Source organism: Mustela erminea, chromosome 4 (assembly GCF_009829155.1).
Source record: "Mustela erminea isolate mMusErm1 chromosome 4, mMusErm1.Pri, whole genome shotgun sequence".
NCBI lineage: Eukaryota > Metazoa > Chordata > Mammalia > Carnivora > Mustelidae > Mustela > Mustela erminea.
Genome location: NC_045617.1, coordinates 89,405,215 through 89,429,473, shown reverse-complemented (window position 1 = coordinate 89,429,473; position 24,259 = coordinate 89,405,215). Strand labels below are relative to the sequence as shown.

The following is a 24,259-nucleotide window of genomic DNA, read 5'->3' as shown; positions in this document are numbered from 1 at the left end:
AAGCAATGTGGCCATGCTCTGAACCTCCATCTCCTTGACAGTCAATTGGAAACAGTCACTTCTTGTAGTTACAAGGTAAGAATTAGTAGTAACACGGAGAGCCCCTGGCACTATACCAACTGTTAATAATATGATCATTACTTTTATTATTATTGGCAAGAACAAGTGTGAGACATTCAAAGACAAATCAGTAGGTTTTTTTTTTTTTTTTTTTTTTTTTTGAATCAGTAGGATTTAATAACTTATTAAAAGTACACGGGACGCCTGGGTGGCTCAGTTGGTTAAGCAGCTGCCTTCGGCTCAGGTCATGATCCCAGGGTCCTGGGATCGAGTCCCACATCGAGCTCCTTGCTCGGCAGGGAGCCTGCTTCTCCCTCTGCCTCTGCCTGCCTCTCTGTCTGCCTGTGCTCGCTCGCGCTCTCTCCCTCTGTCTCTGAAAAATAAATAAAATCTTAAAATAAATAAATAAATAAATAATAAAAAAAATAAATAAATAAAAGTACAGAAGGAGTGGGGTGCCTGGGTGGCTCAGTGGGTTAAAGCCTCTGCCTTCAGCTCAGGTCGTGATCCCGGGGTCCTGGGATGGAGCCCCTGGGATCGCATGGGGTTCTCTGCTCAGCAGGGAGCCTGCTTCCTCCTCTTTCTCTGCCTGCCTCTCTGCCTGCTTGTGATCTCTGTCAAATAAATAAATAAAATCTTAAAAAAAAAAAAAAAAGTACAGAACGAGAAAAACAAATACCACCTAGATTTTGCAGTCTGGGTGTCTGAAGATCTGGTGGCCCCTGGCTCTGTTGTAAGGTTACCAGGCTGAGCTAGAGGGAGGAAGGGGAGTCGGGTGGAGCAGCGATGGGCTGGAGACCAGCTGTGATCACTCCGGCGACACACGAAGCATGGTGAGTGCTGCTCTCAAGGGATTTATGATCGCCTAAATCTTCTAGTGATCTAAGGAGATTTGGACTTAAAATAATTTAATTTTGCTTAATAGGCTAAACTCTTGTTAAGTTGCCTGCTTTAATTGCTGACTGAATATTAATCTATTTACAAGAAAGCTTAAATCCTGTAAATTATGCTCTGCATTAAGGGATTTCAGTTCACAGGGCTCTCTGGAGGAATGACTGATTCTAGGTCTGAGGCAAGATAATCAGAAGACACTCGCACAGGGTCTTGGGCCACAAAGTGCTCAAAGTAGACCAGGCCGCGTCAAAAGTATAGAAAGCCAGCTTCAGCAGGCCTCCACTGACCACATTTAGGACATTTTATTTATTTTTATTTTTAATTTTTTTTCATTTAGGACATTTTAGGTCTAAGGGCCTATTCAACCAGAGCAGCCCCACCCCGGTTGAACTGCCATTTTGCTGTAAAGCTTCAATTGACCTTACCCCCCCCCCCCCAACTTAATTTAAAAGCAAGTCCGGGAAACCAGTCCCAGGTAACAAAGTTCAAATACAAGGGTGGGTCAGGCCAGGTGGAGGTATTCAATCAGTGGGGGGGCGCATACTGTCTCCTAGCTACCAAAGAATATGGGCCCCACCCTTTGAGAGCCTTTGGCGCCAATCCTAACCAAGGTGTGATAGGCTGGTTCAAATGTCTACTAAGGTAAATTGTAATTCAACTGGTCACCTAGCATCACTGTGGAGTTTCCTGTGTGTGTTACAATTTCATTGGCCACCTGTATGTGGCCAGGTCCAACCACATGGCCTTTGCTCTATAAAAGTTAGTCTGGAAAGCAGGGAGTGGTCGTCCTCTCTGTAGGGGCAGCCCCCGACCGGTCTGTTTGACGGTCGGTCTGATTCCTGATGCTTGGCATGAAATAAAGCTTTGCTTGACCTTCGCTTTGTATCAGTCTTGCTCCTTTAATCATGGACCCATTATTGGGGTACCCAATTTTGGGGGACCCAACATTAGGCATTAAAAAAAAATAGTGAAAGCAACAGACAGCAACATCAACTACAAAATGAATACATGACCTTTTAGAGATCCCAAATATCGAAATATCACAGATGAACTTCCATGTCTGGCTTAGCCTCAAAATGATACTGGGCAGAGGGAGAGCGAGGGTTAGCTGTGATGGATGGGATAAGCACAGCCATGAGTTGGTAAGCACTGAAGCTGAGAGCCCCAAAGAGAGAGAGAGAGGGAGAAGAAGAAAAAGCTCTTCTTTATGGAACAGTCCCAGCCAAAAACTCTATAGATAGGATAATACAGTTAGAAAATCGCCATTTTGTAACCACCAATGTAATATTTGGGAGAGGCTCACTGATGGAGTCTCAAATCACCAGAGAGATGGGAGAACAGATGTGAGAGACAGGGGAACGGGAGAGTCACATGGTCCCAAAGCACTCTCCTAGAGGTCATGTCTGCTTTATAAAGGGAAAAAGGTACCTTTGAGGACCTGGAGGAGAAACCTGACCTTAACCAAGTGATCACACCCAGAATCACCAATAACAGCCCCAGCCAACACTTTGTGTCTAGCCACAATTGTTTAGCTTGCCTCTGCCCATGAGGACACAATCAGACAACTCCACACTAAGGCCAATCTACAAGACAAATGATCTGGATTGCTCCTGGAGCCTAGAGAGGTGACATATGAAATCAGTGCTTTTTGACTGGATTCTAGAGTGAAACATTGTTGTAAAGGCCATTATTGGGTCAACTGGAAGAAATCTGATACAATTTTACTGTAGTAATGTTAACTTTTCTGGTGGGCGGGTATGATCGTGACTCTATGGCTGTGCTGAAGAAAATCCTTGTTCATATGAAATAGCTGGTGAAATATTTAGGGCAAGGGGTCAAGACATTTGTAACCGACTTTTGAGATGGTTCAGAGAAAAAAGTGTGTGTGTGTAGAGAGAGAGGGAGAGAAGGAGACACACAGTTAAAGAAAATGTTGCAAAACAACTATGGGTAAATCTAGGTGAATGGGTTCACTGTACTCTTCCAATTTTCTGTGGGTTTGGGAAGTTTTCACAATACAAATGGTGGGGTGGGGCCTTACATTCATTCTGTAAGAGGCTGGTTACATTGGTCGCCTATGGAGAACTGGGTGGCTGGGGGACAGAAGCAGGGAAATTTTCACTATTATATATTCCTTTTTGAATTTCCTTTTGAATTTTGAACCAAATAAATGCATTTTCTATAACAGAACCAAAATTTATACCTAGAAACTTATTCCTCCCTAGAATTAACCCTTTATAGGATCAAAACTTGCTGAGTTAGGGGCACCTGGGTGACTCAGTGGGTTAAAGCCTCTGCCTTCGGCTCAGGTCATGATCCCAGGGTCCTGTGATCGAGCCCCACATTGGGCTCTCTGCTCAGCAGGGAGTCTGGTTCCCCCACCCCTGCCTGCTTCTCTGCCTACTTGTAATCTCTGTCAAATAAACAAATAAAATCTTAAAAAAAAAAAAAAACTTGCTGAGTTAAATTTTGCAAAAGAGGCAAACATGCGAAGTCCTTGTAATGGTGTTTTTGTTTACTATGACATTCTATAAAGTAATCTGTACAGAAATTTTACACAGAAATTATCAAGCAAAATAGAGCAGTTGTAAGTGTTTCTGGATGTCCTGGGGCTTTAAATGTTAGATAACACCTCAACGTTACTTTTCTAACTTATGCTGCCTCCAAGGCTCTATCCTCCTTATTCCAATACACCTGATACCTTTTTTTTTTTTTTAAGATCTTATTTATTTATATGACAGACAGAGATCACAAGCAGGCAGAGAGGCAGGCAGAGAGAGAGGAGGAAGCAGGCTCCCCACTGAGCAGAGGGGGCTCGATCCCAGGACCCTGGGATCACTAACTGAGCCGAAGGCAGAGGCTTTAACCCGCTGAGCCACCCAGGCGCCCCTACACCTGATACCTTAATTGTTCCAGAAAACCTACAGCAATAACACGCTTGACATAATACAACTGACCTAGTTCCCAGTACCTTTTGGCATTGAAAGTCACAAAAAATTACTTTGGAGCTTTCAGTGGAGGCTTCTTGTTACCTCTGGATACTGAAACTTTTGGGAGTCAGAGAGATGTTTCTCCTTAATCAAGCCATTACTTATATAGAAAATATAAAAGAGAAAGAAATCATGCCATGGCTGATTTCTATTATAATTAATTGTAACAACAAACATAAAGCAGATCAATACATACTGATATAAAATAATCCTCAATTTATGTAATTAAGTAAAAACATCCATGGTATATTGCAGAGGTAAGTAGGTCTATTGTGGTATTTTTCACTGTATATGCAGAGGACATCTCTGGAAGAATATAAAGAACCTAGAAATGGTGGGAGCCTCTGGGAGGGAAACATGCGGACTGGCAGGAAGACTTGCTTTTCTTTTCTTCTTCTTTTTTTTTCTTTTAAGATTTTATTTATTTATTTGACAGAGAGAGAGAATGAGAGCACAAGCAGGGGGAGCAGCAGGCAGAGAGAGAGAGAGAGAGAAGTGGGCTCCTGGCCAAGCAAGGAGCCTGACACAGGACTTGATCCCAGGACCCTGGGATCATGACCTGAGCTGAAGGCAGCTGCTTAACCAACTGAGCCATCCAGGCATCCCAAGACTTGCTTTTCTCCGTAAACTATTTTGGAACTATTTTAAGTTTTCACCAACTGCGTATTTTACTGATTTTTTTTTTAAAACACACACATATATATATATGTTTTGATAAATACTGTCCATTTCACGTCTTCTATGTGGGGCAAGTTTTTAAATCTTGAAGAAAATGAGAATAATCTGTAATTCTACTATACAGAGAACTGCTATTAATGTTATATTGCATTTCTTTCTAATGAAATTTCTGGGTGTTTTGTAAGCAAAAATGTTTTCTGTTTTCTAATTCAACATACTGTCTTGCTCCATTATTTTTCTAAAAGTGAAAACATATTGTTTATTAAATATATATATATTTTTTAAAAAAGTGGGCTCCAGAGTGTGGCTCAGTTGGTTAAGCAACCGCCTTCTACTCAGGTCATGATCCTGGAGTCCGGGGATCGAGTCCCACATTGGCTTCCCAGTTCCACGGAGAGTCTGCTTCTCCCTCTGACCTTCTCCCCTCTCATTCTCTCTCACTCACTCTCTCTCTCTCAAATAAATAAATAAAATCTTAAAAAAAAAAAAAGAAAAAGTAGGCTCCACACCCAGTGTGGAGCCCAATGTGGAGCTTGAACTCTTGACCACCAAGATCAAGACCTGAGCTGAAACCAAGAGTCAGTCACTCAACTAAATGAGCTACCCAGGCACCCCTACATTCATTTTTTTAAGTAAGCTCTATGCTTGAACCCACAACCTGAGATCAAGAGTCCTATGCTCTACTGAACGAGCCAGTCAGGTATCCCTCCTAATTATACCTTTAAAAGCACATTTTAAATATTTCAAATTTAAACATACACTTCAAGTATTTTGTAAGCCTTTCCCAAATCTTTAAGTTATTTTTTAAAGATTTATTTATTTATTTTAGAGAGAGTGCACAAGCAGGAGGCACAGGGAGAGGGAGAAAGAATCTTAAGCAGACTCCACACTGATGCAGAGCCCAATGCAGGGCTCAATCTCATCACCCTGATATCACGACCAGAGCCAAAACCAAGAGGTGGAGGCTCAACTGACCAAGTTATTTTTTTAAAACATTTTATTTACTTACTTTTATATAAAAATATATTGTTTTATTTACTTTTTAAGTAGGTGCCATGCCCAGTGTGGAGCCCAACAGGAGGCTTGAATTCACGACCCTGAGATTAAAACCTGAGCTGAGATTGAGTTGGACGCTTAACCAACTGATCCACCCAGGTGCCCCAAGATTTTACTTTTTTATTTTTATTTATTTATTTTTATTTATTTTTTTTTTTAAAGATTTTATTTGTTTATTTGACAGAGAGAAATTACAAGTACACTGAGAGGCAGGCAGAGAGAGAGAGAGAGAAGGAAGCAGGCTCCCTGCTGAGCAGAGAGCCCAACGCGGGACTCGATCCCACGACCCTGAGATCATGACCTGAGCCGAAGGCAGCGGCTTAACCCACTGAGCCACCCAGGTGCCCCGATTTTACTTTTTTAAAAAGTAATCCAGGGCACCTGGGTGGCTCAGTCAGTTAAGCATCTGCCTTTGGCTCAGGTCATGATCCCAGGGTCCTGGGATTGAGTCCTGTATCAGGCTCCCTGCCTCTCCCCTACCTACCTGTGCTCTCCCTCTCAAATAAATAAATAAATAAATAAAATATTTAAGAAAAATAATCTCTATGCCCAATGTGCGGGTCGAACCTACAATCCCAAGATCAAGGGTCACATGCTCCACTGATTAAGATAGCCAGGCACCCTTCAAAAACATTTTAAATAGCTGCAGAGCATTCATCACAGCCCGTGATTCTAGTATTAGACATCTGGGCTTTTGTTTTTTAATTTTTATTATTTTTTTAAATTAAAAAAAATATGTTTTTTATTTGTCAGAGAGAGAGAGTGCACAAGCAGGGGAAGAGGCAGGAAGAGGAAGCAGCAGGCTCCCCGCTGAGCAGGGAACCCAATGTGGGACTTGATCCCAGAACCCTGGGATCATGACCTGAGCCAAAGGCAGATGCTTTACTGACTGAGCCATCCAGGGGTCCCCAGACATTTGGGATTTTAAAACACTTTTTGGCAACTAAAGTGTAGAAGAGTATCTATAGCTCTCTATACTTTGCATAAGAAAGGAAGGTAAGTAAGAAAACATACACTATCTGCTCATTTGTGTGAAAATAAACGTAGGATAAATCAACTAGAGAGGAATGAGATCGGGGACAACAAAGGTGGCTGAGCACTGGCAGGGAAGGATGGAAGGGTGGGAGAAGGGTGCAGTGAGGTGCTCCAGGTACACCCTCTGCAAAGCCCTGACTTTTGGAACCATACTAATGGGTCGTACTTTCAAAGGAAATTAAGTAGGTAAAATCAACAAGGACATCAGGGAAAGACTCCATAATGAAATATGAACAGAAACAAGCAGAACTAGACTTCCAATGACTAGCATAACTACTCGAAGGGAGGGGGAAGCACTAGGCCATGCAACCGTCAAATGCAGTAGTTTGAAAGATTCATTTATTTAGGGGCACCTGGGTGGCTCAGCCAGTTAAGCACCTGTTTTCAGCTCAAGTCATGATCTCAGGGTCCCTGGGATCAAGTCTCACATCCGGCTCCTTACTCAGCGGGGAGCCTGCTTCTCCCTCTGCCTACAGCTCCCCCTCCGTATGTGTGCTCTCTCTCTGTCTGACAAATAAGTAAATAAAATCTACGCATAAAAAAGATTTATTTATTTTAGAGAGAGTGCACATGTGTTGGGGGGAGGGGTTGAGGGAAGGGGAGAGAGACTCTTAAGCAGACTCCAGCTCAACACAGAGCCTAATGTGGGTCTGAGTGCATAACCCTGAGATCACAACCTGAACTGACACCAAGAGTCAGATGCTTAACCAACTGAGCCACCCAGGTACCCCATGAACACAGCATTTTGACTACAGACCTTTAGGCTAAAGACAGAACGGTAAACCGCACTGATGTCCATTAGTAGGTTTGTTTTTCATGGCGGTGTGGATTAGCATTTCTGAAACTCTTTTCTGGGATTCCAGGATTGAGCAATTTAGTAAATATATTGTGCAGCTGCCTTTCTCAGTGTTAGAAGAGAGGAAACATGAAAGATGTTTGGAAATGGAAAAGAAGGAGACTTAAATAATGAACACAGCGGTCCTGGATTAGAATCCAAAGTATCAATATAAACTCAATGTTTTTATTTATTTGTTTGTTTATTGAGAGGAGCAGGGAGAGGGAGAGGGAGAGAGAGACTCTTAAGCAAGCTCCATGCCCAGCGCTGATCCCAACATGGGGCTCCAGCTCATGACCCCGCGATCACAACCCGAGCCAAAATCAAGAGTGGGATACTTAACTAACTCAACCATCCAGGCACCCCTGAACTCACTGTTTTTAATACAGATTGATCTATAAATAGCTACAGATGTTGCATGTGTGTAAAGATATACAGGTCAGTCGCAATGAACATGTAGTGTTCTAAATACTGTTTCTAAATACTGTTCTAAACAGTATTGGTTTCTAAATAGTTCTCCACTAGAAGGAATAAGGCTCCTTTTTTTTTTAAACAAAAAAAAGATTTTATTTATTTGACAGAGATCACAAGCAGGCAGCGAGGCAAGCAGAGAGAGAAAGAGAAGCAGGCTCCCCGCTGAGCAGAGACCACCCCCCTCCACATTGCAGGGCTCGATCCCAGGACCCTGAGATCATGACCTGAGCCGAAGGCAGAGGCTTAACCCAATGAGCCACCCAGGCTCCCCAGGAATAAGGCTCCTCAAAGAAATGGCTATTCCAGGGCAGAGGTGGGAAAGTAAAAAATGAACATGGAACATTTTGTTTTGCTTGAAATTAAAGAAAGTGCTCAAGACATGATGGAAACATGTCAGAAGGACCAGTAGCCAATCTGGAGGAGTAGCCAATGGCCATCAAAGTAGCAAGCATCAAGATAAGTGACTATAACAATTTATAACTCATTGAATAAAATAAGAATGTATGAGGGGCGCCTGGGTGGCTCAGTCAGTTAAATGTCTGCCTTCAGCTCGGGTCCTGATCTCCCTGCTCAGTGGGGAGTCTGCTTCTCCTCCTCCCTCTACTCCTTACCCCTGCTTGTATTCTTTCTCTCTCTCTCAAATAAATAAATAAATAAATAAACTCTTAAAAAAAAAAAAAGAATTTGTGAATCCATACTGATATAAACAAACACATAAGTAAAAAGGGAAAAAGAAAAGCTTTCTTAGATATAATGCCAACAATTAATGTAGAACAAATGATGGAATTAGACAATCTCAATTTGATGGCTATCATGGTAATAGCTAATTTTGTAAGGAAGGATTTGGTCAGGAATTATCAATGGAATCTTAATGCAGTGTGTGCAAGTTAGATGAGCAACTGGACACCTGCAGAGTGCTGAAGTATCCCCTTGAAGAAACTTACTAAGAAGCATCAGACACCATCCAAAGCACGTGCTCAAAGTTTAAACCACTGGTAATGGGACAAGTCCATATTGTGAGGACATATCACTTCCGTGGCAATGCTACCACAAATGTATGACTTGAATCTAATCATGAGGAAATGGCATAGAAACCTGAATTGAGGGACATTCTACAAAGTAAATGGCTTGTACTCTTCAAAAATATCAAGGTCAGAGGCGCCTGGCTGGCTCACTGGGTTAAAGCCTCTGCCTTCGGCTCAGGTCATGATCTCTGGGTCCTGGGATCGCGCCTTGCATTGGGCTCTCTGCTCAGCAGGAAGCCTGCTTCCCCAACTCTCTCTGCCTGCCTCTCTGCCTACTTGTGATCTCTCTCTCTGTCAAATAAATAAATAAAACCTTTAAAAAATATCAAGGTCATAAAAGACAAAGAAAGATAGAGAACCTGTTCTAGATTTAAAGGCATGACAACAAAATTAGGCAGTGATCCTGCATCATAAACACAAAACAATGTAATTTTTCCCCCTTTTGCTGAAAGGGACATTCTTGGGAAAATCGACCAAATCTGGAAAAGGACTGTTGATTAAATGATAATATTGTAACCATGCTAATTTGATTTTGTTAACCATATAATTTATGGTTCTATGGGAGAATGTCACCATTTTTTGAAAGTACACACTGAAGTCCACAGTATTTAGGGGCAAAGAGGCATCATGCCTGCAATTTACTCTCAAAATTGTGTGTGTGTGTGTGTGTGTGTGTGAGAGAGAGAGAGAGAGAGAGAGTGAGTGCAGGGGGAGAGGAAGAGAAGGTTAAAATGAATGGTAGCAAAACAGTAACATTTGGGGAATCTTAGTGAAGGGGATATGAAAGTGCTTATACTACTCTTCAGCTTTAACCTTTCTAGAAGTCTGACATTCTTTCATCACGCACACACATACACACCTCTGACACCGAAAGTAATGCACTGAATATCCTTGATCATAAATAATCTTTGTTTCCCTAGTTAACATCAATGTACCTGGCACAGAAAGGTTTCTGAATACTTATAGATGCGGAGGAGCAAGGCAGTGGAAAAGGAGGACGAAGTAGGGTCCACCCCAGGGCTGCAGGCAGGGAGCGGAGTTGCAACTATGGGCGGTGCTCAGGCGGAGCCGGAAGCGGAAATGGAAGCGGAAGCAAGAGTTGTTAAAGGATCTGCCGAGGGGGGCAGAAGGTGGGGTGAGAACCAAAGCTGATGACATCTGGGATGCTTTTCAGAGACATGGTCCTTCTGTGGGTTTACCAACTGCCCGAGGTAATTTGGGATCCTTCCCGCCGTATGCATCCCTCTGGTGCAGGCCAGTTACCACTGATGAGTCACACTGAGACCCGGAGCCTTTCCGGTTGGCACCCAGGAAGCAGCCCCAACTTCTTCACTCAGTCCGTAGTTACACCACCTAGTGGCTTGCTCCGTGATGTAAGTAAATAATCTACACTAAACTCTCATTTTAAATGCCTATAATACATTTCATCAAGTATATGTATCAATGGGCTTTCATTAAGTATTTGCTATTTGCTGTTAGGGACTGCACTAAGTGCTTTATGTGGATTATCTCATTTAATTCTCCAATATCGCCATGAAATGGCACTAGTAAATGTCTATTTCACTGATGAGGAAAATTAAGTCTAGAGAGGTAAGTTAAAGTAAGACTGACTCTGTGTTGTAAAGCTTAGACTTAAATCCGTAAGTCTGACTCTACGGTCCCCACTCCAAACCATAATGCTAGGATGGATAAACATTTTAATTAGGAAGAAAAAATGTAATCAACCATAAGTTGAAAACTGGAAGTCAATAAATTGGGAGGTTAGGATGAAAACAACATTCTGTGAAATACACATTCCATTTTTCTGTTCTGTAATCCTCCAAATGTTCGCATGCTAAAGCAAACGTACCTGACAGAAGAGCTGCTGGCTTCCCGCTCCAGGTGTGTTACTGAAGGTGCTGGTAGATTTGGAAGAAGAAACTGGAAGACGATGAGACACGCTGACCGGTACTGGAGTCCTGTTTGGCTGGGTCAGCTGGTCTCCCGTAAAGTTTGATCCTGACACACCCGACTGAACCGCAGACCCAAGACTAGGATGGGCAGTGCTGGAGGAGCTGACAACAGGGAACCGACTGGGTCCTGACATGCTGGTCACCGAGGGCATGGGGGTGAAGCCAGGTCTTCCTTGGGAGACATTGCTCTGCCCAGGTGACAGGTGTAATACAGTTGGTGATGCCTGCTGCAAGGGCATCTGTCCACCGACGATCTGAGGAGAGGCATGATTGACTATCACGGGGCTTCCAGAGGCGGCAAACGTCTGCCCAGACACCAACTGGACGGCGGCATTCTGGTTATTCAGCATCTGCCCAGAATATGGTTGGTTGGTCCTGAGCATGTTGGAAGAATTTCTGTTCAACATGACATGCTCTGAGGCCACTTGGCCAGAGATGAGCTGAGAAGGTTGAGTCTGAAGCAGTTGCCCATTTATGGTCTGGACATGGTGTACCGAGTTGGAACTGACAGAAAGGCTTGTGGGTATGAGGAACTGACTTTGGGGCGTGTGAGGCTGGCCCATGGGAGAATGAATAACGATACTACCCCCAGCACTGCTCACTGCCTGTGAGGTGACTGGTTTTCTTGTGTTTTGTTGGTTTACAATGTTCACGGACATGTGCGGACCGACGACGGAGCCCTGGGGTGAGCTGGCAGAGGCAAAAGAGATCCCTTGTTGAACATGGTGCTGCTGTATTCCCAAATTGTTCACATTGTATGTATTCTGCTGACCCATCTGGATAGGCTTTGGCTGGATATTAATTGGGACTTTATTTGAATTTGGTGCAAGACCCCTCTGTATGATGATGTTATGCACGGGTAAAGACGTCTGAAAGTTTGTGCTGTTAAATGGAACGGTGACAGGCTGTGCTACTGGACTGGAACTGGAGTTCCCAAACAACGAGTTGCCGTTAGGAGTCTGTCTGTGGACCAGGAGCCCTCCACTCACGTTTGACGGGGCTTGCTGCCCGCTGCCTTTCAATATGATTTGAGATCCATCTAGGTTATTAATAGTCATCATGGAAGGCTGATTACCAAATGACCCAATTAGCTGTATTTGACCAGAGCCACTAATCTGGCTGCTGTTAGATAGATGCTGGCTGGGAACACTGATGCCCACGTGTTGCATAAAGCCATGTTGTACACCCACCGTATTGCTTGCAAACGATGCTCCGACAGGCACGTGAGTCACCCCTATAGGCTGCAACGTCTGACCTGAGTAATTCGAAACATTAGAAGCCTGAGTAAAGGATGCTGATGAAGAAGGATGAAGCTGAGCTTGTGCAAACTGTTGGCTTGAACCTATACTGGCATCCAAATATGCCTCTTCGGCCAATGTCTGTTCAGTGATATTGGCCTCTTGCAAGGATTTCTGAAGAATGTCGAAAGGTTGGTCCTCACTGAGATCGGGAAGAGGAGAAGACTCAAGTTCATCTTCCAGAAACTGAAGGCTACTTGAGAGTGGCAGTCCATCACTAGGCCCTTCTCCAAGCTGGTTGCTTACAGCTTTGAGGGATGACTTAGGATCAGCATTCTAAAAGGAAAAGCAGTATGTTACCTGGCATTTCGAAACTTGGAAAGATATTAAAAAAACAGTAATAATAAAAAGTGCCTCACTTTTGAACAGGATAAAGTTTAACAGTCTGCTTTTCAGGCACGAACTCTCCAAAGTGCTTAGCTTATTCTGATGTTCTCTTTCCTTAGTAACATCTAATACTGTTTGTGTTAAGTGTACCCATTCAGTGCTCTGGTAAATTATTTTATAGAAAGTAGATAAGTAACAGGAATATACTGATGACTACCTGGAGTTCAGCTTCATTTTTTGTGATATTGGGACACACTTGATTTTTCAGGATTGCCCCCAGTCCAGGGCTTGAGTGAGACTCAGCCCAGGGTGTGTGTGTATCCAGGAGATGGCCATGTCTAGTCCTCTGTACGACGGGAGTCCGAGTGAGTTTTGGGCATTCTGGGTATTGTTCTGTTAGAGGTTCAGAAGGTAGCCCAGAGTTAGCCCTGTCTTTCAAGGCTTCTCAGACCCACCTCCCATGTTCTAACCCTTAACACCCCAAGCAAGACCAGTCCAGACAAAAACAAGCTTCCCACATAAAATGAATAAATGCTTGTTTGATTTCTTAGAAAGAATCAGCCTATTATGATGTTTTCAAGACTACTTTCAGTGTCCTATTTACAAGTAAGAGTCCATCAACAGTTTATTGAGCACCCACTTGTGTGTTAGTTACTGTCCTCAAGGAGTCCTTAGGAATGGGCATTCTAGCTAGAGACAACACAGCCATATGAAGAAAACTGAAAATGATCACAAGTAGGCAGAGAGACAGGCAGAGGGAGAGGGAGAAGCAGGTTCCCTGCCGAGCAGAGAGCCCGATGTGGGGCTCCATCCCAGGACCCTGGGATCATGACCTGAGCCAAAGTCAGCTGTCCAACCAACTGAGCCACCCACGTGACCCAAAATATTTCTACTAAAAAAAAATTCCTACTATACCTTATATCATGATGGAATAGAAAAGCCCAATAAATACATACCAAATGAAACAGTCTGAAAAGTTAAATTAATATTCACATGGAAGGGGGAAGGTTGGTAAATAAAAATCATTAATGTTGAGGGGTAGGCTAACTACTTTATGGGCTTAATGGCATCACATGAAGTTATCACTCATTCAGAATGAACTTCAGAAATGCTCCTGGTTTTCAAGCCAAATGCTCCTGGTTTGCAAGCCTTATGGGAGATCGGTATTATGACTTTAAAACCGCCCCTAGCACGTGGAGGTGTCTTGCATGATATGATCTTACCTAACTCACACACATTCAAATACTTGAAAGAAAGGTGCACTCCCAAGGACTTTCCAAATACTATTCCATGTTATAGATGAAGAAAATAAAAGTCCCTGCTGATAAGTTAACATTTATTGAGCATTGTACCAAGTAATTTCCACAGACTAGTTAATTAATGTTAACCAACCTAGGAAGTAGTTCTATTATTCTCCTGGTTTCATAAATAAGGAAACTGAACCTTACAGAGATGTAATGCTAGATCTAAGGTTACATGGCAAGTAGGTATTAGAGTGAAGATTCAAACCTGGGCAGTCTGACTCTGGGTTATGACAGAAGTAGGCACTTGAAAAGATGAAAGCAACATAGGCGTAACCTTAGTTATTTGGATGTAGTCTGCAAGCAGGACTTCCCTATCCCCCAGAGGTCAGGTTTCTTGTCTAGATGCTCCTAGAGCTTGAGAATATGGGATCCAGAATGGGTGACCTGAGGGAGAGTCCTAGCTCTGCAACGTCCGGCTGTAAACTTCTGAGTAAGTACTAACCTCTCTGTGCTTTAGTTTCCTCATGTATAAAATACAGGTCATAATAGAACTTACTTTACAGAGTTACTGTGTGGGTTAATGTGCTTAATCATGCTAAACTCTTGTTGCCAAGAACATGATATGCTCAGTAAGTTTTAGTTATTACCTTTTTTTCTTACTTAAGATGGAAATGTTTAGTAACTACAATTAAGAATAATTTCTTTAAAGCTTTGTGATAAGGTCTAAAACATTCTAGTATGACTGTCTTAGGTTATCACATTTTAGAGTCATTTTAGAAAGACAGTTGAAAGCTCGGGAAAATGGCAAAGTAAATCTCATATAGCTTATCTGAATCAACGAAGTTAGAAGGAGACCATGTCAACACCATTCAGCAGGTCCTCCCTCCGTGTCAATTATAAGAGACAAGGTAATAACTTTCATCAGGCTCCAAAGGCAATGAAAGCCTTGGTTCACAAGCCATCAATGAGACAGAAACACTTTACCACTGGATTCAGTTTCTAATACTCACACTGGAGTTGGCGAAAATTGAATTTGAATTGGCTGCAGAATATCCTGCATTAGTCAAGTCATCATTGCTCTGCAAAGGTACAAATTTGATAAAGTGATTACTTTAATTGTAAAGAAGTCCCAAAATTTATATCTGCGACATTCTATGTATTACTTACAGATTTATTACTAGGTCCATGTAGAAAATAGTTCAGTGCTTGTGGGTCTCTGGAAAATAGCAAAAAGAAAGGAACACAGCAAATAAATATGTGACCTATATTTGGGATTCATTTTCACTAGGGTAAAAAGAAAATGACATATTGGCCTGAGTAACATTCTCTCCCTATTTTTAAACAATTTTATTAATAGTTTTTTGTTTTATTATTGATTTAAAAAAAAAGATTTTATTTAATTATTTGACAGAGAGATAGAGAGAGAGCACAAGCAAACAGGCAGAGGGAGAGAGAGAAGCAGGCTCTCTGCTGAGCAGGGAGCCTGATGCAGGGCTTGATCCCAGGACCCTGGAATCATGACCCGAGCTGAAGGCAGCCGCCCAACCAACTGAGCCACCCAGGCGCCCCTTATTATTGATTTCTTGATGTTGTTCCATTTCCTATTATCATTCATATCTGCCTGCTGGGATTTGTTAGAGGGTAAATTTAATAAAGGATGGCCCAATTATGAAACCTAGAGTATCCAAATAGTTTGTCTTTTTATTTGCTAACCAGTATTCTATGTTGATTTTCATTTTAAAAGCCCACCCAGGTTTTTTTTTTTTTTTTAAATTTTAAATAATCTCTACTCCCAACATGGGGATTGAACTTAAGACCCCGAGATCGAGAGTCACATGCTCCACCGACTGAGCCAGCCAGGCACCCCAAAAACCCACCCAGTTTTTAATATGCTTATTAGGTTGTTTTAGTACAGTGAACCTCACACATTTGATTTACCCTGATTTTGGAACGAGTGTCTTACCCGATAAGATCAAGGAGACACGAGTCATCATCATCATCCATGACAACTGTAAGAAAAGGAATAACGTGCTGGTTAGCCAAGCAGATTAAAGCCAATAGCATCAGTACAACATAAAAATACACTCTTTACTTTCCTAGGTAAAGTAACTGTGTAATTTGTGTACTTTCTTCCTCTAATTACTTGTCTTTAATAGCATTTTTAAAATTTTGTGGTCTTTAAGACACTGAATATTCAATTTAAGTTGTTCTTATTGAACACAAATCCTTAACTTACAAGTCAAAAAGGAATCTAGATAAATCCAAGATAATTGGCAGCAACCCTTCCCACACAGATTCCCAAAGGGACTGTAAACCAGGAACTGCAACTTCCTCAAAATCTACCATGAAAATGGGGGAGAAATAGTATTTTTGTTTTAGAAAAAAAAATCTTATGTATTCAGAGGCCTTGTGCGTTTTATGACTGACTGTTTCCAAACATGGTGAGCAATCTGGATTTCTTGCCATATTTTGGCTCTCTTTACAAAAACAGAAAAAGCCAGTTCTTCCTACTTTTGGAGACCGAGGAGACACCACAGCCCCAAGCAGTCCTGCCTCAGGCTTGGCCCCAGAGGTCCCATGTTTCCCCCCGGGTAGCAGCACCGCCGACTGTTTGATTCCAAACAATCTATATGCCATCGGTAGAATCTTTAAAGTAGAAAATCTCAACCCCCAACTCCCCCCAGCTCCGAGCTCCAAGCTCCTTTTCTCCCCAGCCACCGACAGCATCAAGTTCAGCCAGCGCGATTACTGTGCTCTGGCTGAAACAGTAACAACTGGACAAGTTCCAAGAGCAGTTCTCTCCCTTTCTCCTCCCTCCCCCGAGATCCGGTAAACTTACACTAGTGATCCGACACCTGGCAACACTGCTTCGCACCCATTTCGAGCCATGCGTGGAATAATTTACATCACGGAATGCCGGGGCCAAGAGTTCTGGAGCAGTTGGAAAGGGCAGTTGTGAACGGCAGTTGGACGGAGGAATGAAATCCTGAAGAGATGCCCAGAAGAGGGACACGCCCGAAGAAGGCAGAAGGGATAATTTCTACTCAATGTTTTTTCTTGGTTAAAACCAAGATCTCCTCTCCAGTTCCCCCAAACTCCCCATCCTATCAGTCACAAGGTCAAACAAGTATAAAACTGGCTCCTGCCACATGGAAGGAAACTTGCTTCCTCCAGGAAGGGTCTGGAAGGGGTAAGTATCCCCCAATGTAAGACCTTCCTGTTGGGGGGAGGGGGATGAATTCGTTCAGCTGCCGAATGGCCTGGGTGATCAGAAGTGGAACTCTGGTGGATGACCAGAGAGACAGGAGGAAGAAGAGGGGAAAGCTGATCCAAGGGTGACCTGCAGGCTAAAGCTGTGAAAGCAGGCCAGGTGAAATCCACTTTGAGGATTCAGGAGTTACAAAGGAACATGCTAGCACGACCGTACTTCTGAGGACTGAAAATGTTGAAGGAAAAGCAAGGAAACTTATCATTAAATAGATACATGGAAATCTGTAGGAAGGGCTTCTCTTAAATCCTGATACTGAATATGGCAGAACTGCATCAGCCACAGCTCATTACTGTGCCACAAGCTTGTCTTCCAGATATCCCAATCACATGGAATAAATTGGGCAATTTTGACGTATCATTAAGCCTATAAAGTGGATATTTTTCTTTACTTTGACATGACTTTTTAAATGGAGTTCCACTATATCTTTTGTAAATTATTTTTTATAGTGTTTAACAGTTTCTGGAACAAACTTAGGAAAACACTGTAAGTGAAAACTAGCCTGTACCCAAACTACCTTTCCCAACTATCCCCGCTTCCCTTTCTATTTTATATCTGTACGAGTGTCTCTAGCAGAGGAGACACCCAAGGGTTAACTCGTTGAGAAAGGAAGTCAGCACCAGTCACCTCTACCAAGGCTTCACCTCCACTGGGACTTTCAAGCCCAGAAAACATTGGCCGATGTTCGAAGTGACAAGCTATTCCTTGAGTAGCACAATTATAACATGGGAATAATTTTATAATACAGGATGAAATAAACAGCCATTGTGGACCTTCCCCTATCAAACCCAACGGACTGCTAAAAAGGTTGATAGAATGCTCCCCGGGGTTATCTGTCCCAGTCAGTGGCATATGCCTACCAGACAGGCCTCTGACTCTAGTCCCCTTTGGGTAGAATTCCAGGAGCCTTTATAGTCAGGGGTACCCTGGGAATTCTATTTTTTAAAGGGCCATACTCTTCTGACTTTAAACAGTTTCAAAGAGATGACTCCCATTCCTATGTCCCCAGCTCTACATACGGCCAAAACACAATCATCCTCCACCTAACCCAGCAGGTCTTTTTCCCAGGATGACACACGGTCCACCAAAGTCAATTCCCCAAAGGAGAGGTGTAGAAATTAACAATTCGGAAGTGGGAAGACAACCTGAGGATCAGAAACTGACTTCAAAAATGAAGAGTTTAGTTCTCTTTGTAAAGGTTCTCCCTTTCCTTCCTGACTCTTCTCTCCTGAAAGTAACAACCCTGGAATCACTAAGTGGCCTCTGGCCACAAGTGAAATTTATAACATGGGAAAGAGGAGGCTCCCTCTTAGGGAAAACCTCTAGATCAATGGTTAAAAACTACTACTTAGCCCAGCACACACTCAGTAACAGCAGCTCACAACAGGAGGATTTGTCAGAGGGAAGGAGACTATAGTTCTTACAGAATCCTGACAGGCATCAAAAGAGGTCAGAAATCACTACCCCAGACACCTGATTACCACTCCTTTTTAAAAAAAAATTTTTTTTTTTAAAGTAGGCTCTATGCCCAACATGGGGCGTGAACTCATGACTCTGAGATCAAGACCTAAGCCAAGATCAAGAGTTGGACGCTTAACCAACTGAGTCACCCTGATGCCCTCTGATTACCACTCCTTAAAAAAAAACTGAAGCTACTATTAAAATTGTCCTTATGCAAGTCAACACTTTGAATAATAGCTTCTAATCAAGAGGACACAGCACAAAAGTGACATTTTTAATCAGTTTTTAAATTTTTAAATCAGTGGGGGAAAGATGTTAGCTGTATGGAGAAAAGATGGTGGATCTATACTTTACTAAAAAAATCCAATACTTCCAATTCATATCACAAAGGGCATTTCTTCCTAAATACATAAAGAGCTCCCATAACCAAGAAAAATAGTTAACCCTGCAGAAAATCAAAGAGCATGAACAGTCAGTTCATTAAAAAAGGAAAGCAGCCCTGGGGCACCTGGGTGGTTCAGTGGGTTAGAGCCTCTGCTTCCGGCTCAGGTCATGATTTCAGGGTCCTGGGATTGAGCCCTGCATTGGGCTCTCTGCTCAGCGGGGAGCCTGCTTCCTCTTCTCTCCCTGCCTGCCTCTCTGCCTACTTGTGATCTGTCTGTCAAATAAATAAATAAAATCTAAAAAAAAAAAAAAAAAAAAAAGGAAAGCAGCCCTTAAACATATAAAAAGAATCAACCTCACTTTGAATAAGAGAAATAGAAATTTAAAATTTCAGTGAGATCTTAGTATTTATCAGATTGGCAAAGATAAGGTTTTTTGGACTATGCCGATCTGTAAGTGGGGAAATGGGAACTTTTATACCTTGCTATCGAGAGTGTAAACTCTATAACCTCTGGGGAGGCCAATTTAGCAGTATCTTTCAAAGTTTTAGGTGCACAAATCACTCTACTTAGTGAATATTTCCAGGTACTTGTCCTACAGATACTCTTGCACATGTATGAAAACATATGACAGTATCTAGGGCAGCATTACTGCTTTTAGCGAAAGACTAAAAAATCTAGGTGTCATGGGTACAGGGTTTCTTTTTGGGACTAAATCACTGAACTGTACACTTTAAAAGGTTGAATGTATGGTATATAAATTGTAATGTGATTTAAAATATTAAGAAAAAACCCAGATGTCCTTAATAGAGAATTACATTAAACCAGTTTGGTTTACACACATAGTGGAATACTACCTAGCCATTAAAAACAATGGAAAAGCTTTATACAAACTGACTTCGAAAGATACATGGTCAAAGCAAAAAGGTACAGGAGCGCCTGGGTGGCTCGGTCGGTTAAGTGTCTGCCTTCCCCTGAGGTCATAATGCCAGGGTCCTAGGATCAAGTGCTGCATCGGGCTCCCTGCTCAGTGGAGAGGCTGCTGCTCCCTCTCCCTGTGTCTCCTCCCCATTTGTGTTCTCTCTCTCTCTCAAAACAAAACACACACACAAAAAAACCTTTAAAAAAATAAAAATAAAGTTAAAAAAAGGGAAAAGGTACAGAAGAGTGTGTATACTACAGTATGTTCAATCTTCCCTCTATCTTCTTGAACTTAAGAAAAATAGCAATAAATTTTTAATATCCTTCTCCACCAATTCTATCATTTGTATCATGTTTGGGTCTGTTTTATTGATTTTTTTTCTCTTCATTACTGGTGGTATTTCTCTGCTGCTTTGCATACCTGATAAATTTTTATTGGATGCCAGACATTGTTAATTTTATATTATTGAGTACTGGATATTTCTGTATCCCTATGGATACTTTATAATTTTGTCTAGGACACAATTAAGTTACCTTTTTTTTTTTTTTTAAAGATTTATGTGTTTATTTTAGAGAGAGACAGAGTTGGGGGGAGGGGCAGAGGGAGTAGGGGAGAGAGAATCCCAAGCAGACTCCACACCCAGTGCAGAGCCTGACGTGGGCTCGATACCCTGACCCTGAGATCATGACCTAAGCCGACACCAAGAGTTAGATGCTTAGCCCACTGAGCCACCCAGGTGACTCAATTAAGTTACTTATAAATCATCTGATTCTCTTGAGGCTTGCTTTCAAGTTTTGTCAGTCTTTAGGGGAATTCTGCCCTATCCTGAGGCAATACTCTTCATCTGTTGAGGATATCACTTGATGTCTCAGGAATTACAAGGATTTTTGCACTCTCACAGGTAGGAACACAAACCATTTTCAGCCCTGGATAAATACTGTTTGATAAACAAATCAAAGTTCTTTAAGGGGCGCCTGGGTAGCTCAGTCGACTGGGTGTCTGCCTTCAGCTTGGACTGTGGTCTTGGGGTCCTGGGCTGCCAAGCCCCACATGGGCCTCCCTGCTCCCTGCTCAGTGGGTAGTCCGCTTCTCCCTCTGGCTCTGTCCTTCCCTGACCCCCCCTCTCATCCCTTCCCTCTCTCTCAAATCAACCGGTGAAGTCTTTAAAAAACAAAACAAAACAAAACTTCTTTAAGATAAATTCCAACAGAGTGATGATAAGCTTAGGTTTATTGACCCTAGAATCATTAACCATACAAAGCAATGTTTCTCAAACTCAGGTCTGAGAATATAATCTTGGGTGTTCCGAGTTCCCAAGTTTGAGAAACATTAATAGATTCTCGAGTCATCTGGAAATACACACACTGAAAAACTTGAGGCCTCATAAAAATTGTGCTCCGAGTGTTGTTCCCTTTAATCCTTTTGGTTGGTTCTCTCCCAGGAGTTGGGTCTCTCCCCCACACCCCATGTACTGACCAGTCATCAGCTAAGGACTCAAGGGTTTTCTCCCTGGGCAGTGCTCTCCTCTCCGATATTCTGCCATGTGTTTTAGCCATTGTCACCTACCAACCACATCAGCTCAACCCTGGGAGATGATCAGACTCCATCTGGCATCCCATCCCCTATGCTGTGGTCTGGCAACTCTCCCCAGAGAGTATTATAAATCGGGCTCACCTCATCCATTTGCCATTTCTCAGGAGTCCCTGTCCATGCTTCCTGATTCCCATGTCTCAAAGCCACTGTTTAATATGTTTTATCCTATTTTTAACCTTTTTTTTTTTTTTTTTTTTTCAATGCAGGAAGGTAAATCCAGTCCCTATTCCTTCATCTTGGCTCTACAGTCATATTTAAGGTTTTGAAAAAAAAGCACTTTAGGTGGTAACAGCAGTTTATATGAGTTAATTGGCATGAATTATAAGATCAGAGTATACTGAAAGGGGGGGAAACAGAGGACAGTAAATCGTACAGTTTTATCCCATACCTCCTTTTGTTTTCTACCCTGAAGAATAGCTTAGGGAAAGAGGAAAGCTACTTCTTTAATTCGAATCTTTACTAAAGTTGGTCAGTGGATGAAAACAGTATTCATTACTCATTTAGTAAACATTTAGCCCCTATTCTGTGCCAGGTACTGTGTTAAGGCTGAGAATGTCAAATGAGCGTGACATAAAATGTAATAATAAATGTAAACACACTTAATATTTTTGTAGGACTGCAAAAGCAATGCTGAAAAGTAAATTATCATGTTTTAGCAAACGATTTTCCAAGACTGTCATGATCAAACAGCTATGCCATAGAACAGCCAGTTACCAGGGCAAGTAACTGTCAACTAAGATATAAAGTATTCTCACCTTACTCCTTTTGCTCTATTGTAATTGTAATGGGCTCTTAAACTTTAAAATTGCAAGACAGTGTGAAACCTTCTGGCATGGTTCCTGACTTTAAGTTACTCACTTTCTTCTGGAAGGGAGACGTTCAATAGTTTATTACAATGTAAGGTGAAAAGTGCTAAGAATTTTTGGCAGGGGTTTTCAAGCTTCTTTAGGTAAAACCCCTGTTTTGTTTTTTTTTTTTTTTTTTTTGGTGAAATAATAGAACATTTTACTAGGAAAAGAAACCATGATGGTATTTTCACAATTTCACCCATTTGCAATCAGAAGAAGCAGTCAAACTTAACATGATGGGCTCTGAGTTTTTCAGTTATTATTCAACAAAGAGCGTCTTGCATTTTGTCACTGGCTATAGACTTCTAGCCAGAAACGAAGAGAAGGTAGAAAAGACTAAGAAATATTATTAGACGAAAACCTTGAGAATTAGAAAATTCTTCCATCAGATGATCATTAATGTAGGCGATACTGGGCCTTGCTTCAACTCATGAAATACAGAATTTGAAGGCTTGAAAGCTGCTTTAGTTCCTACTTAGAATAAGGTACGGCAGAAATAAACCTCACGTAATAAGCAATCTAGCTGGCTACACAATGTGCTATACCATGGGGAGAAGAGGGGCCAACCTCAGGGCGTCAGGGCCAAGTCTGGCAAGGCTTACGGAGGCTGGGGACACGTGGGGAAGAACACTGAATTTGGAAGTCAAAGGACTTGTTTTAGATATCTGACAATGACTACTGTGTGATTACCAACAAGCTCCAGTCTCTCAGGGAGCATCTTTTCATCCCCAAATGAAGTTAATAGCCATCGCTACGATTTGTTAAATTTTGTTCCCTGGAGACCTAGCATCCTCTAAGGTGTCCAGGAGCTTTCTTGAAGGCCTAAATTGGTGGTAGAGACACTCTGATACTCTCACTTCTCCCCTTCATCGAGTAACTCAATTCATATTCAACTAGGATAAAAAAGTTTGAAAACCATTTAACTTATCCAACCCCCAGAATGCAAAGGTTTGCTGTGTGTTGTGAAAGAATGATCATCACGAATGTCAATCTGAAAATGAAAGGACCCATAGATACCAAGTGCATTAATGATTATTTCAGCAAGTGACAGAATAGTGATAAATATAGTCTGAAAAATGTATCAAACTTTTGGGACACCTGGGTGATTCAGTCAGTTAAGCGTCTGCCTTCAGCTCAGGTCATGATCCCAAGGTCTTGGGATCAGCCCATGTCTGGTTCCCTGCTCAGCAGGGAGCCTGCTTATCCTCATTTTTGCTCTATCTCTGTCTCTCTCTCCCAAATAAATTTTTAAAATCTTAAAAAAAAATCAAACTTCTTTAAGAGAAATTGCAACACAGTGACAATAACCTTAAGTTTACTGACTATAGAATCATTAACCATACAAATCAGTGTTTCTCAAACTGGGGTCTGAGAAAATAATCTCGGGCAGTCTGAGTAAACAGATTCTAAAATTGGCCAGAAATATACACACTGAAAAACTTCAGGGCTCATAAAAATGGTGCTTAGCATGTTTGCTAAAGACCCCCCAAAATCTTAATATCCACTAGAAATCTACAGATGGAAGACATGTGCATACACTGTCTGACTGACGCAGAGATGGTCCTGGGGGAAATCTTTCCGGGCCTCTCTTCTCCATCTTCTTTCAATCTCAGCTGTCAATTGTGTGCCAGGCTGGGGGTCCCAGGTCTAAACAAAGGAGGGCATCAAAAGAGAGTACTGGCTGAGTCCCAAAAGTCTTTGCTGAATCTAAATTCAGAGCGGGGTTGGAGGGAATGGGGGGTGGTTCAAGAGGAACCAACTCTGCAAGTGACAAGCCCCAGCAGCAATGGCGCCAATCTCAACTCACATTGCGTGCTGCGGAGCTCAGAGCTTGGAGTGTTAAGTTACGGCTCAATTACAGTGGACTGACAGACTAGACTGACTTCAAATTTAAATGCTATTAATAGATTATCATC

At 42.1% G+C, this 24,259-nt stretch overlaps 1 protein-coding gene across 4 annotated transcripts in view; it reads right to left on the bottom strand.

Moving 5' to 3' along the window:
• The window catches only part of BICRAL (BRD4 interacting chromatin remodeling complex associated protein like), a 94,141-nt gene that overhangs the window by 24,108 nt on the left and 45,774 nt on the right, over positions 1-24,259 (bottom strand). For 2 of the 4 annotated variants that reach the window (XM_032339996.1, XM_032339997.1), the window contains 4 exons: positions 15,832-15,877; positions 15,036-15,084; positions 14,879-14,947; positions 10,897-12,573 (listed from right to left, as the gene is read on the bottom strand). In XM_032339996.1, the coding sequence (XP_032195887.1) occupies positions 10,897-12,573; positions 14,879-14,947; positions 15,036-15,084; positions 15,832-15,872 (1,836 nt within the window). In that variant the 5' untranslated portion in view covers positions 15,873-15,877. Of the gene's footprint in view, positions 1-10,896; positions 12,574-14,878; positions 14,948-15,035; positions 15,085-15,831; positions 15,878-16,379; positions 16,401-16,707; positions 16,796-24,259 lie in introns of those variants that run through there. The other 2 variants (XM_032339998.1, XM_032339999.1) reach the window with 2 other exon arrangements.